General features: G+C 54.4%; 1 protein-coding gene across 4 annotated transcripts in view; it reads right to left on the minus strand.

Annotated features, from left to right (window-relative positions):
* Nucleotides 1-15,119, minus strand: part of AGO2 (argonaute RISC catalytic component 2) — a 90,786-nt gene that overhangs the window by 21,225 nt on the left and 54,442 nt on the right. For all 4 annotated transcript variants that reach the window (XM_057734222.1, XM_057734221.1, XM_057734223.1 and 1 more), the window contains 5 exons: nt 10,663-10,783; nt 3,773-3,954; nt 2,006-2,142; nt 1,334-1,468; nt 496-583 (listed from right to left, as the gene is read on the minus strand). In XM_057734222.1, coding sequence (XP_057590205.1) covers nt 496-583; nt 1,334-1,468; nt 2,006-2,142; nt 3,773-3,954; nt 10,663-10,783 — 663 coding nt within the window. The remainder of the gene's footprint in view (nt 1-495; nt 584-1,333; nt 1,469-2,005; nt 2,143-3,772; nt 3,955-10,662; nt 10,784-15,119) is intronic.

Genomic DNA, 15,119 nt, shown 5'->3' on the forward strand with positions numbered 1-15,119 from the left:
CAGGAGGCCTCAATGTGGGGTGTGGGGGCCACACGACCTAAGACAGCGCCGCATCGGTGCAGCCAGGACACGTGCTACACAGACCTGGGCCCCAAACTGTTTGTGAAGTGATGAGAGCACAAGACAGAGCCCCCGGCCTCAGGTGGGTGGGGCCGTGTCTGTGAGGCCAGACCAGGCAGTGCGAGCAACACCCACTCCCTGCCTGGACCCCGCTCAGCACGGAGGACTGGAAAGCGGATCCACGAGACCCTTCTCTCACCTGGGACACCCAAGGAGGAAAACTGCAGGGAGCCCCGGCCCCCCCGGCCCGTACAGGTGGAACTTCAGTATTTTATTTCATGAGGCAAAGTATGGAATTGACTAAGCCAAAGGTGTACTTTTGGAATTTTACAACTAGAATGAAAATCCTTTCCAGAAGTCACTGCTGCGGAGTTTGGACATCTGACTGACAGTGAAGGTCAGAGCTGATAAGAGTTTGAAGGAAAGGCCGTTTACGTTTGGTGGCTGGCAGGCCGCCGGGTCACGTTGCAGACGCGGTACTTCCTCTTCATCTGCCCGCAGTGCGTTATCTCCACCTTTAGACCTGAGAACACACAGCAGCTGGGCTTGAGCATCGAGACTCGCCTGGGCCTGCAGCGCATGCCCCACGGTCAGACCATCAGCTCTCAGAGAACCTCACCCACAGACCCATGTTGAGGGCCTTCTGGGTGGCCCTTGGGCTGGCCATCTCACCCGCAGGGATGCCCCCTGCCCCAGGGATGTCCGGGCCAGAGGCGGGGTGTGTTCTCAAAGACAAGGGATGACGCGGGCTCAGCTAAGAGCAGGCTGTCAGTCGCCTTGGCCTTCCGTGCTTCCTTTGGGGTTATTTTTAGCAACGAGCACTGCTGTTGGCCTTTGAATACCCCCGGGAAGGACAGGTGCAGAGGGGCCAGGCTTATGGGGCCTGCTAGCTCTCCGACCACGGGCAGGAGGACCCAGCCAGGTCACTGGGCCCTGGACTGCGTCTCCTTGAGTGGAAACCAGGCTCAGAGTGTACAGACACTGCCAAGGTTGTGACAGTTAAATGATAAGGAATCAATGTTCCGGAACGTCCTGAGAAACTGATCACACCATACGGCTGCCCTCTGGCCCTCACATCCACGCTCGGACACTGCCAGGGCACCCCGCACAGAAAGTCATCCCTCAGAAATCATTCTCCTCCGGGAGGCGGGTGTCCTCGTCCCTCGGCGGCCCCCTCCCCTCCCCCTCGGAGACAGGCGAAGGAACAAGAACTGGGGGGTCCCAGGGCCACCAAGGCCACGCCCTTTTGCCTCCATGCTGGGAAGCTAGTTACCTTTGATTTCTTTGGTAAACTTAACCCTTTGGGAATCTGTCAGAGGTTTTTGTTGTTCTTCAATACTTTTAAAATCCAAAACTTCACACACAAACTCGATTACTGGCTGTGCCTTATAAAACGCTGTCGCCGAGACTATGGGCAGGAAGAGACAAAAGCAGAGCCGTGACGGGGTCTGCCTGGCAGAGTCCCTCCCACAGCCGCCCCCGCGCCCCCCGAGGGCCTGGACCAAGGCGGGAGGGCACCCGGCCTCTGCTCTCACCACCCGCAGAGCACGGGCGGGGGGCGGGGGGCGGGGACAGGGCAGACAGGGGCTCTCCTGCTCCCGCTCCGGTCAGGGGCAGTGGAAGAGGACGGGTAGAGGCTAGACATAAAGTTACCCTCAGAAAAAAGCTGGGGCTTAAACACAAAACCCAATGATGCTGACAACTGCAAGCCTGGCTTTTCTGGCACCTTCTGACCTTCTGCTCACCATCTCTTTGAAGCTCACTGTTCCTACAGGGGATCCAACACAGAGGGGCAGCGGGAACCCCCCCCCGGCCCCCTGACCCACCGTCTGTGTCTGCACGGCGGGCCCCGCAGGGGCTCTGCTGCCACGCGTGAGCAGCGCGCCGGGCCGGGCGCGTGGGGCGCTGCCCCGCCGCCCGCAGCGGGGACCCGGGCTCCACTTACCGTCGATGTTCAGCATCATCTTCCAAAGAGAAGGCCGGACGGACTGATGGAAGCCGAACCACACCTCCCGGCCCCCGCCCAGCGGGTTGGAGCAGCCCTCGGACGCCGTGAAGAAGGAGCGGCCCACAGGGGTGTACCTGGAACGGGAGCCTCGTCTGGGACGGCCGCTCAGCTGCGCGCGCCTGCGTCTACTGGCCACACGCGGGAGAACGTCCTCCCTCCCGCGAGCTGGGGACACGCGGGAGAACGTCCTCCCTCCCGCGAGCTGGGGACACGCGACCCTCCCACCGTGACGCCTCGCCCGCAGCCAGCAGATCTGGGCGCAGCACTTCACGCCCGCTAGAACGGGGTGGGCAGGGGGCAAGCCCAGGCCTTGGGGCGTCTGGCTCTGAGGGCCGAGGACCTCACAGAGACCAAGCGCCCAGCCCCGCTCCCGTCCCGCTCAGCTCCCCCACGGAGAGGGGAGAGGGAGCTGTGGAGCTCGGAGCTCGCCTCAGGCGACAGTGAGGTCAGCGTGCCAAGAGGCCCACACCCTCCAGGGGCCAGTTACGGACGGTGCCCAGGGCCGGAGGCCACCTCCGCCTCCAGGGCAGCGGTCAGCAGCCGCGGCATCGCGCAGGGTCCCCGAGGAAAGACCCTGTTGCCTGCGGACGGCACCACCAACCAGGACACGCACCCGGCCCTCTGCTTCCCCCGAAGACACATTAACCCTGCCTCTTTCTCTACTTTCCCCAAATGTAAGACTTTCCTCCTGACTGTAAAAGTAACATGGTAATTAATTCAAAGGAATTCAGAAAAAAAAAAAGTCAAGGTAATTCCCGCCACTCATTTAAAACATGGATTCGACATTTTGGCAATAACCCTTAACAGCTGTTTTTTTTGGCGCCCACCTGCCTTCCGTACATCAACAGTTCCAAGCAGTGACAGACGGGGGGCCGGGGGACCCCTGCCAGGAGGGACAGCCTGTGTTTGGAGAACACCAGGGTCCCACTTAAAATCTAACACAGCCCTTCAGGGGGCCTCCTCTTACACGTACCCTCTCCCCTCAAACCTTGGAGTTCTGGTGGGTATTGAAGGAGCTCAGTAAGGAGGTTCATTTCAGTTTTAGGTTTTCCTCCTTTCACTTTACCATTCACATAGTTCCCGAGGCCCTACTGTGTGCGACACCTGTGGAAGGAAGAGGTATCCCACACCGGGGACCCGCGCTGTGGGTGTGGCTCGCACACGGCTGTCACAGGGGGAGTCGGGGCAGCCCCGTGCCTCCATCTGGTCAATTACGAGCCATCAAAGTGTCCCTGACCCTCTGTCCCAGCAAGTCCGAGTGTGGTGAGTAGGGGAAAGAAAGCCATCCACAGAAAGAAGCCGAAATGTGATGCATCCGTGGTGCTCCCCACAGTCCTGAAAGGCTCCTCCGCGGGGCGGGCGCCAGGTAAGCACAGACCCTCGGACACAGGTCCTGAGCGTGTGCGCGACTGCGAGACGGGACCCAGCGTGCACGTCAGGTGGAGTGACCGTGTGCCCAGAGACAGGCAGGCAAGCTGTGTGTGCGCGGCGGGAACCCGGCCAGTTAACTTTACGTTACGGCTTTTCCCAAGCTGGCGCCGCTGCTGTTCTCATCGTAAAAGCCCACGTGGCCGTCACCACCCCGACCTCGAGAACCAGCACCCCCTCAGACAGAGGACTCATGCTCTCAGGTAACGGGGGGAGGGGGTGGTCAGAAGCAGACCCCCTGCTTCTCTGGTTCCCACCTTCACGGACGGTCCTCACCTCATGGACGGCAAATGCCTCATGACCACGTCCAGGGCCTGGATCGTCTCAAAGGGGACGCTGGGCAGACGCCCCGAAAGTGCATCGTGTAACGCCTGTAAGCTCACGCAGGACACCCACTTGATGGACACCTTGAAGATGCGGTCCTTCCCTTCTCCCGGCAACGTGACCTCCAGCTCCACCTGGCAGGGGACACAGAGCACACGGTTACTCACGCTTCCCTCTTGAGACGCTATCGGGAGGTTAAAGGCGGTGGGTCAGCTTGCAGAGCACCCCCGGATAGGGAAACTCAGCCGGTCCTTCTCCAAGCCCACAGGAGAGGGCGTGCTCAGCCCCTCCCCCAGCAGCCAGTGACTGACGCAGGATGGCGAGCCCCTCCCATACTCCACCTAGTGCCGCCCGCGCCCGCGCCCGCACACGCTGGCGGTCAGAGCGCGCGGCCAGAGACGGCGTCCTGAGGCCGCACGGTAGCGGCTCAGCCGGGGTCAGGGCCGGCCTCTCTGCGGGGGGCACCCCAGGAAGAGGAAAGCGGGGTGCGGGCCCATGCTGAGGCTGCTGCTGGGACAGAGGAAGGGAGCGTGGGCAGCTCCCGGGGGGTCCTGAGGAGTTACTCTTCCTCCGGTGGGACTGAGAAAACTGCGGTGGGTCTGGGCGCTCCTGTTTTCTGGGTCCCTTTTGAGTCCACAAGCTGGTTTTGCAGTGAATAAATCATCAACAAAAGCCTTCTCGGAACAGACGTGAGGTGAAGCAGCAAAACGCTAACAGCAACCCAGACGGGTGTGCGTCCTCCAGCTCCTCCCACCTTTCGGTCTGATTAAACTCGTCCACGATACAGCGAGGGCAGGTCACAGGCACGGAATGAAGGATGTGGGCGGTGGGGACACCACTCGCCGGGCTCTTCCCCAGGCAAGCAAGCCCCAATGCTGTTCCGAGCGCTGTCTATGCCCATCTGTGCACAGGAAGCTGCTGCGGTACCAGCACCACCAGGTACACGATGGCAGAGAAAGTAGCTTCACCTACCACAAGACCAATCAGAATTTCCTGGGAAGAAAATTCTCAGCAAGACCTCAGAATATTTAATTAATTAATTAATTAATTAAATTTATTTATTCGCTGCGTGGGGGTCTTCGTTGCTGCACACGGGCTTTCTCTAGTTGCTGCAGGGGCTACTCTTCATTGCAGTGTGAGGGCTTCTCACTGCGGTGTCTTCTCTTGTTGCAAAGCACGGGCTCTAGGTGTGTGGGCTTCAGTAGTTGCGGCACATGGGCTCAACAGTTGTGGCTTGCGGGCTCTAGAGCATAGGCTCCATAGTTGCAGCGCACAGGCTTAGTTGCTCCAATGCACGTGGGATCTTCCCAGAGCAGGGTTCGAACCCGTGTCCCCTGCATTGGCAGATGGATTCTTAACCACTGCACCACCTAGGAAGTTCCCCTCAGAATATTTACACAATAGCACTCAATGTTTATAACAGCCCTTTCCAACAGAACTTTCTGTGATGATGGAAACAGTCTTTTCTTGAGCTGACCAGGACAGAAGCCACTGACCACAGGCGGCCACTGAGCACTTGAAATGTAGCTGGTGTGACTGAGGAATTAAACTTTTAGCTTCATTAACTTCTAGAAGGTTTGAACGCACACAGCCGTGTGCAGCTAGTGGCCAGTATACAGGACAGTGGTCTACGGCGTGCCCACTGGAGCCCACCTCTGATGAACAGCGAATCCACTTCTCTCCCCGCCTCCCAGGCTCTCCATCGCCCCTCACCACCCCCACGCTCCCCGCTCCACGTGATGCCCAGGCGCACCTCTGCCCAGGCACTTCACTCCACCACTGCCACGTTCAGTGGCCACCTGCTGACTGATGAATGCACTGAACACCGCACACACAAACCCCACTCAGTTGGTGACGGAAGCAATTTTAGTATTTGCTGATAATACTTCCTCACGTTTACGGAACATCTATTGATAGAGCACAGACTATCTACACTTCAGCCTTAAACACTCAAAAGTCGCAGCAAGAGAGACTTGTTCACCATGCTTTATACAGAAGAACACAGACCCTCAGACGGACAGTCCAGCCCAAGGCCACACACCATGAAAGGGCAGACATGAACCTGGGAGCCGGCTGGGCTGATGTGAAAGGCCCTTCCACTTGCTACGCGATGATGGGGGTGGGGGGTGTGCTACAGGTCCTGGCACCAGGCTCCGTGTTCATTCACTCCCTTGCCCCCCCTCCCCGCCCCGTCCCGCCCTCCCCCAACGGCCTGCACTCAGCTCCTCCGCTCACGCGCCACTCCCAGGGGCCCCCTCCCTCACGCAGCAGAGACGCAACCAGACTGCCCTGCGTCCTGGGGCGCTCCAACGCAGGCCCACACGCCAAGCCCGACGGCCCCACCTGGGAACAGCCACGGTCCCCCAGAAGAGAACAGAGCAGTGAGAAAGGAACATGTTCTCCACAAGGGATGGACTTCAAGCATCGAATACTGAAGAGAAGCAGCCAGCCACAGAGGGACAGTACAGTCTGTTTCGTTTCAGGGCAAAATACACGTTAAGGACGTACAGGCAGCTGATGAGACCAGTGACGGAAGAGTCAGTCTGACCCAGGTCATCAGGACCGTGGCCACGGGGGAGGGGCCGGAGGGCACGGCCAACAGGTGGGTGGAAACCGCACGCCCGTGTCCATCTCACCACCGATGTCCACAGCGGGCACTTCATGCCCACTGCACACGTCTCCACCCAGCAGCACTTGGCGCATCTAAAGAACAATTCTGTGAACTGGAGCTAATCAGATGCTTGTTCATGTCATTCTTTAAAAATGCCTCTGTAATCCAACTGAGTGGGGAGTCAGAGGGGCACATTTTCCTTTAGCGAAAAGTACTTTTATTTTTAAACAGATTCTAAACCAGCCTCCTCTTGGGTCCCCATAAAAAGGGAAAAGCATAAGCTCCAGGCTCTGTGACATTCTCTGTCACACGTCTCAAGAGGCTGACCAGCACACACATCTAGCATCTCAGGGACGATGGAGGTTTCAAGAGGAATGTCACCCCCCAGGGTAGGGTGGCACTGGGCTTCAGCTGTGCCTGTCTGGGCTACTGCCACCCGAGCCGCTCCACATACCAAGACACCTCAGTCTCTGAACAGCCTGAAACTCTTGGTCCCAACCACGCAGCATCCAAGGACAGTGACTGGTTATACAGGGTGTGCGGGCTCCCAGCTCTGTAACTTCAGTGGCCTGACTGTGGGCACGAGACAGGAGGGAGGCCCACCTGCCTCTCAGATGCCCGTGCCAACTGAGGACGCCAGCAGCACAGAAGCTGTGACACAGGAAGGGGACCACTGCCAGCTTCCGAACACAGACAACATCATAGAGACACCACCCCAGGCCTGGAAAAGGGTGAGATGGCTCTCCAGACAGATCAAAGCCACACACTCAGTCCCTTCTGTTTTAAGGTCACCAGGGTGACAGGCTAGACCTGGGATGGAAACAGTCCTGAGTGGTGCTGCTGTGCAGCTCGAAAACAGCACTGAAAAGAGGAGGGAGAGGCGTGTACAGCCGGGGAGCAGAAGCCACGCTTTCAATGGGCTTTTCTCGTCCAGACACGGCTGTCATGTCCGTCCCAAGTTAGGAAGAGTGACAGGCTTGGAGGCAAGGCCCTGGGGCCGCCAGGCTCCAGGTGCACAGGCTGCTGGGAGCACAGGTCCTCTGGGACCACGCACGGCAACAAAGAATTCCGCCAACGAGCAAGTTGTCCTCAGATGACCTGGGACAACGTGTTGGGAGACGGCTGGGAGTTCAGTGACCGCGGCAGGAGGACGGCAGGGCCAGGGAGGGGCTGCGCTGCTGGGGAGCCGCCTTTGCCGGGCACCTCCACCCGCCGACGGGTCCCAAGCGTCCTGACAAGTGCTGCAGCTTCACTGGATGGACCCTCAGCCAGAAGGCAGCACGAAGCCCCAAGAGGGGCAAACGAGGCCAAGCAGACCCTCCCCCTGCGTGCTCGCCAAGGAGGGGGCCCCAAGGATGGCTCCCTGTCCCCCCCCCCCGCCTCCACCCTCCCCTCCTGCCCCGCCTCAAACCTCTGAGCCCCTCAAGTGCAGAGGCCTCACTGCCCTGTGCACACTCTCCAGCCTGGCACCCCAGTCAGCCGCCTCCAGCTGTGCACGTGTGGCCTGGCTCGCGGTCCGGGGCACGGGGGGAGCAGAAGGAGCGCCGTGGACTCTGTGGAGGCCAGAATGCCTCCCACGCCGTCTGCTATCGATCTGAGTGTGCCCCTGGCCTAAGGGGACACTTCCTCCTCACAAGGAGATGCTCACCCCTTCCTTCCCTGAATAAACAGAGAGGCTGTAGCTCCAGGAAGCTGTAGACCTGATGGGGGAGGCCGAGGGCTGGACCCAGCACCAAGGACAACAAATGACACATCTTCCCATTTGCAACTCACGTCACGTTCCTGCTGAAGAGGATCCAGGAGTCAAACCCCAAACTGCGAGCAGCCGCACAAGCTCCTCAGTACCCCGTGCGGAGTGAGGGGCTTGCCTGGCGCACGGGGGTCTTTCAGCCATAACAGGGCTGGGATCAAGGTCGGGAGGAGCTAGTAGGAGAGGGCAGGAATAGATCCCATCAGCTGCCTTCCCCGAGTAAGGGCCCCGGGCCACGTTCTGTGCACAGACCTGGGCCAGAGCCACCTATAGCCCCCGGGCAGCCGCTAGCAGACACAGGGTTACTGGGACATTAAAGGATGTTCTCTCTTACTACACAAGTGCCCATGACACAAAGAAAAGTACTGCATAGAAAAGAGAGCAAACATAAAAGGAAAAGGAAAAAAAGGACGCCACTTTGCTACAAGAGGTGAAGGTAGGGGAATAGAAAAGGGTAACATCTTACTTTAGCTCTCAAACAGAAGAGATTAACTTCTGCATCTCAGGAATATTTGACAGAACCTTAAAGATGAGTGGAAGAAGGGGTCTGGAACCTGGAGACCCCAAGCTAACCAAACGCTGTGGCCTCGGCTAGGTCCTCTGGGCTCACCTAAAAAAAGGATGAGAATGGGTGGGACTCAGTTTAAGAGACACTGAGTCTTGGCAATACGTACGAAAGGCTGCTGTGGGCATCGGGGACGCTAACACGGGTCAGGATGACAGATGTGAACCCTCAGACCAGCAACAGCAACTGTGAGCACCTGCTAAGTGCCTACTATGTCCCAGTCCTCCTAGGGGCATCGCCAGGAGATCAGCTTAGAGATGCAGGCACCCCAGACGCTGAACCAGAACCAGCACTGAACAGAGGCCCCAGCGCTGCAGGAAGCACACTGAAGGTGGAGGAGCTTTCCTTGGGGTGTGTTCACTCATTTGATTGTCACAAAAACCCTGGAAGGCAGCTTCTGCACCATGTCCCCATTTTATAGGGGTGGCGGGTGAGGAAGCTCAGCCAAGCTCCCACCACGAGCGAGGGAGAAACAAGGCCTCAGATCAGCCCTCTTATCACCTTGGAGCCTGTGTGAATGTCCACAACGACGTGTCTCAAATTTGAACACCATACATCCTCTCCCACCCCTTCCGAAGGAAAAACACTCCTGAGCCCCCAGTATCTAATTATAAATACGTACAGGCAAAACTGTGAACAAACTCCTTATGCTTTTCTTTCTCACACAACTTTAACAAAAACAAACGTGCAAATTAAACCTTGTCACGGAAACGTTTCAAATGCAGAGCATGTTAACTTGCACGGGGCAACCCTGCTCAGCGGACAGGCACTGGTCCAGGTCCCAGGGAGCCAGGCAGGGCAGGGCCCAGGCAGGGCCGGCGGGAGCCTCTGCTATCTCCCAGAGTCACTGGAGGCCCGGTAGGATGGAGCCCTTATCACCACCAGCCTACCCTCGGCCTTAACGTACTCCTCTTACGTACTCCTCCTATCAGAGCGCCGCACTTCCCAGCTGAGCCGCACTGCTGGGAGCTGAAACCATGGGCCTGCGGGCCACCCAGATGGGAGAGAGGAGCTTACAGTAGTTGTTTTAAGATTATCATTAAAATGCAAAAGCAAAAAAAAAAAAAATGTCCTGCCTGTAGAGAACTTGCAGGTCATGGGGGCAGCACTTTCAGACCCTCTAAGCTCTGAGCTATTTTCCTTCTCGGGGAATCTGGGAGTGAGAGGCTAATTGTGTAGGTCATTCTTGAAGGGAATCAGCTTTCACAGTCTCTTTGGGGTTATTGTTAAATTACTAGTTTGGGTTTTTTTTTTTTTTTTTTTTTTTAAAATAGGACAGGTAAAAATGATTTCCAAGCCATCTTTGGTCTTCCTCTCTCATCAACGACAGCCATCTTCATCCCAGAGCAGCCCACTGGCTGAAAGATGTGCCAATTAGTGACAGCTTCTGGGCAGAAATTTTATTGCTTTTTAAATAAAACCATGATAGGACACACACAATAAGGAAAGGCGACATTTAAGACCACCACCATTGCCGCGGTGACTGACTGCTGTGGCGATCACCTCGGATGAATCACTGCCTCAGTGAGTAACCGCTGTGTTTTACCACCCTGTCTCCCCTTCCCCCGCCCCCCGCCCCCCCACCCCGCCCTGTACGAACACGCATCTCTGTGGGTCTATATGGGCTCCTGTCTGCTGCTGGGCTGGGGCATGTGCCTGCATGTGTGCACTTTACATTTAAAAGTTTAGTGGTTTCGAGAAGTTCTCAATGCTTTTCTCTGCACTCAGACAACTTAACCCCCTGTGACCGCTGAAAACCACAGCACAGGAAGGCAGTTTCTGTGGACCTCACGATGACGCACACGACCAAGCAGCGGCTCTCTCCTCCTGGCTGAAGTGATTCAGTGTGTGACAAGAGGAACAACGGACTTGACTGCTCGCACACTGCTTGACCCAAGCCACCTCTGTGAGCTCACCTTATCCCTCCCAATTGGAAGGGGCATCGCTGTGTAGAGATTCTTCCTTCCATCAAACACTGGTTTCCGATCCCCAAAGATCTGTGTTTTAAAGTGCTGAACCATATGTTCCACTATTTCCCTGAAACAAGACAGAATTCGAGCAAAATGTCAATAAAATCAGGGAAACAGCATACAAGGATGACATTCTACTGACACTGGCTTTTAAGCAATTTTATAAGCCCCGTGGCTCCTTTTAATAACATGACTTTCAATTTCCCTCTATGAGAAATCAAACTAGAACCTTAGTGGGTTCATGCTCCCTCATTTAGCGACTCACACATGGGCGGCCCGCCCCCGTGTCCAGCACTGTGCACACTGCAGCCACTGACGCCTGGCGGGCGGGGCTCCGCTCCTGAAGCCGCGGGACCAGCTGTGCATGAGACATGCACCGAGCACCGCCACCCCGCCGATCGGGTGCAGGCTGGGCCCGGGCCTCTTGCTCCCGTCATTTGCTGAAGAACTCGCCCCGGGTCCTGCTGCCCTTTCAGCCTGGGCCCCGCAACACTGACCCTGAATGTGAAATGGAGGTTTGCGGCTATAAGCGGCGAAGACTGGGGCTGCCTGCTCCTTGGGCGTGAACCGGCGCAGCAAGAACCCGGCCAGCACGAAGCAGCTGTTCCACTGTGCAGCTCTGAGGACCGCCAGACCTGTGGCCCCACCTCGCCCTGTGCTGCCTGTCTGTCCACGGCTCCGCAGAGAAGCACGCAGAAACATACTGTGATGACCAGACAGCTCAGCTCTCCTGCAGGCCCCAAGGCCCGGGAAAGCGCAATGCCCACCCACCACTCTCTCCACACATCTCTGCTCCAAGGGGGCCCCACCTGGCACATCTCTGCAACAATTTCACACCCACCTCACCTGACTCTGATAAAGTATAGACAGGAAAAGCTGTGATGCCTGCCTGGTCCCCAAAGGTCCTCATAAGGGAAACATGCGAAGCATTGATAGAAAACGGGCTGTTAGAGGCTCAGAATCCCAGTCACCAGGAAACTGCAGCTCATGGGATGTGGTAAAAAGGGAGAGAGAGAGACTCTGACAGCAGGGAAAGCGGAGGCGACGGAGGAGCGGGGGACACATCTGAGCTCAGCCTTGCTGTAAGGGTCTTTCTCTGGGGCAGAGCCTTGGTCATCTTTCAGGACACAAGAATCAGAAATTCATTTCATTCTTTTCCTTGAATGAGAAAAGTGGGCCTAAGAAGGATTCCTTATTCAAACCGGCTTTGCCCAGCTGACCTTCAACTGTGCTGGTTGCAGGAAGTGAGAGTCTAGGGATCCAGCTAATTCTGCTCCCAAACACCCCCTGCCTGGCGAGTCTCTGGGGCAGATGCAGCCTCTGCTTTGCTGGCTTCACCAAGAATGCATCAGGCCTCTGACGCCAACCAGGAGATCACAGCCCTAGCAGGTGTAAAGCCTCAAGGACGGCCAGTGCAGCTCTGACCTCCATCCCCGCCGCCCTTGACCAGCAAGCAGCCAGGGTGCAGTCTCAGCTGCCGCTCCACACACTACTCCGGGCCACCCAAGACAAGGTGGCCCCTTCCTCCACCCTGTCTGCAGACCACTGCTCCCCAAGCCTGGTCAAGATTTTATGGTCAACTCAAGGTCCAGATGGCTCCAATGGGGAATTCCGCCCACATTCAAAGAATAAATCATCCAACTGAACTCAAATTTATCAGGAACAGAATTAAGAGGGAACACACCCCAACTCATTTTATGAGGCTAGAAAAACTTTTATCTCAAACACAACAAGGTGATTATGGGACAGTCCCACTTATAAACACAGATGCAGAACAAAATAAGAGAAAGCCCCACCCTCCACTGCTCCTCTCTCCCCTAAGATTGGGGTAGACCAGCCAAAACAATGTGGTCCTCCCTAAAGGGACCAGTAAAGTGTATTACAATGAGAAATGGACTTCCCCACAGTTATCCCTGTAGGGAAGGAGGGACAGGGGCTACACAACTCTTTTATTTGGGAGTTGGAAACACTATAAGAAACTAAACAACCAACTGATATACCATATTCATGGACAGGAATATTCAATTCCCCAAACAAATTCATTCCTTCAATCCCAAGAAAAATCCAGAGGGGTTAATTTTTATCTGATAAGATTTAATAAACTAATTCTAAAATGTATTTGGAAATAATGAAGGCTAAGGGCTGGTAAGCACACTCTTCAAAAGGAACATGGTGGACGTAAAAGCTACTGTGACAGAGACAGTGTAGTGCTGGAGGGACAGACAACCGGAACTCAGGACAGAATAGAGGGCCCAGAAAAAGACCCACGGACACACAGACATTCCATTTATGACGGAAGGAGGAGAAGAGAGAGGACAGAGTACACGTCTCAATACCTTGAGCTGAGGTAACTAGGTAGCTAGTATTCAAAGCAATAAATGGAGTCCATGCGACACAAAACATTTATCTATACTAACACTTACTATTCTCAGCTGAATTCAATAGTTGGCATGATGACTCCATTTACACACCAAACTGTCGGCAGAAGTCACATCTTACTCACCCAGGAACATCCAGCACCTGGCAGTGTGGCACACCAGGGGCTCAGTAAGTATTTGTTCAAAGAAGGAGGCTGTTCAGTCATTACCTCTTGAGTTGCCCGGATGGACTACGAAGCAACCCTGCCCAGGTGACTCATGGTACACAACCCTGACCACCACATGGGCCAAGAGAAAGCATCCTGACCACACACACGCCACCCCCATGCCTCAACGGCCCACTTGAGCACCTCATATCATCTTGTGCAAAACATAAGTAAGGATCATACTGCTTAATTTTTATGACAGGATGGTAACTAATTCTCAAACGTGAAACTTCCCTCTCTCCATCAACCCAGACAGACCCCAGAGACTGACCAGTGACTGACCCTCCTTCCTTCTTGTCCTTCTCTCTGTTTTAACTGTGATAAAATACAGATAACATAAAATTTGCCATCAGTCATTTTTACATGTACAGTTCAGTGGCATCAAGTACATCCACAATTGCTGTACAATCACTACCACCATCCATGCCCAGAACTTCTTCTTATTCCCCAACAGAAGCTCCGTTCCCATTAAATAGTAACTCCCCCACCCCAACCCCAACCCAGGCCCATGGACTTTTTTTGACCAGCTTCTCCCCAGGCGCTGCTGAGAGATGTCTGAGAGGCAGCACCTGGGACATGTCATTCCTCAAGTCCCTGTGGTTAGCTCTTTCTTCGTATCAAGTTTGACCACTGGAAAGCAAAGTTCCTGTACTACATCAGTTTGGCTCCTTGGACAAACACCTTTACTGAACCTAATCCTAAAGCTATGATCCTGACCTCACTCAAAAGGCAACAGCCCCCAGATACTATCTGTACACATTCTAGAGAGACATGACGTGCTCAGCATCTTACAGAATGATGCACACATTAAAATGTAGAGTGAAGATGACAAACATGTTGGCACCTACTCTCTGCCAGGCTGCACATGGAACAACTCATTCGGTCCTCACAGTAACCTAGAAGGTTAATACCATCTCCGTTTTATACACAAGGGCACAGAGGCACAAACCACACACTGGAGAGTGTCAGTAGCCAGATGTGAAACTGCCTCATGGTTAACAGGACATGTCTTCTAATTCAGAGATGCTAAAACAGTCCCTGGCAGCTTGTCTGCCTTCTTACCAACACTCTGAGAAGTTTCCTCTTTTAAAAAAAAATGCATTCTTGTAATAAAACAACAAAACAAAACAAAAACCCAACAAAAACAAAAGTACAGGACCAAATAACTTCACAGGTGAATCTTACCACACATTTAAAGAAAAGTTAAACCTATTCTTCTGAAACTATTCCAGAAAACTGAAGAGGAAGGAGTGCTTTCTGAACTCATCCAATAAGGTCCGCATCATCGTGATACCAAAACCAGACAAAGACACCACAAAAACCAGAAAATTATAGGCCGATATCTGATGAACACAGATGCAAAAATCCTCAACAAAATATGAGCAAATCAAATTCACTAATACATTAAAAAAGATCATACACCATCAAGTGGGATTTATATCAGAGATGCAAGGATCTTTCGATATCTGCAAATCAGTCAATGTGATAAAGCACATTAATGAATTGAAGAATAAAAATCACAATTACCTCAATAAATGCAGAAAAAGCTTTTGACAAAATTCAACATCCACTTATGATTAAAAATTCTCAACAAAGTGGGTACAGAGGGAACATACCTCAACGTAACAAAAGCCATAATATGACAAACAGCCAACATCATAACTCAATGGTGAACAGCTGAAAGCATTTCCTCTAAGAAGAGAAACAAGAAGACAAGGATGTCCACTCACACCACTTTTATACAACATAGTTTTGGAAGTCCTGGCCACAGCAATCAGATAAGAAAAAGAAATAAAAGGAATGCAAACTGGAAAGTAAG

This window comes from Hippopotamus amphibius, chromosome 5, assembly GCF_030028045.1.
Source record: "Hippopotamus amphibius kiboko isolate mHipAmp2 chromosome 5, mHipAmp2.hap2, whole genome shotgun sequence".
NCBI lineage: Eukaryota > Metazoa > Chordata > Mammalia > Artiodactyla > Hippopotamidae > Hippopotamus > Hippopotamus amphibius.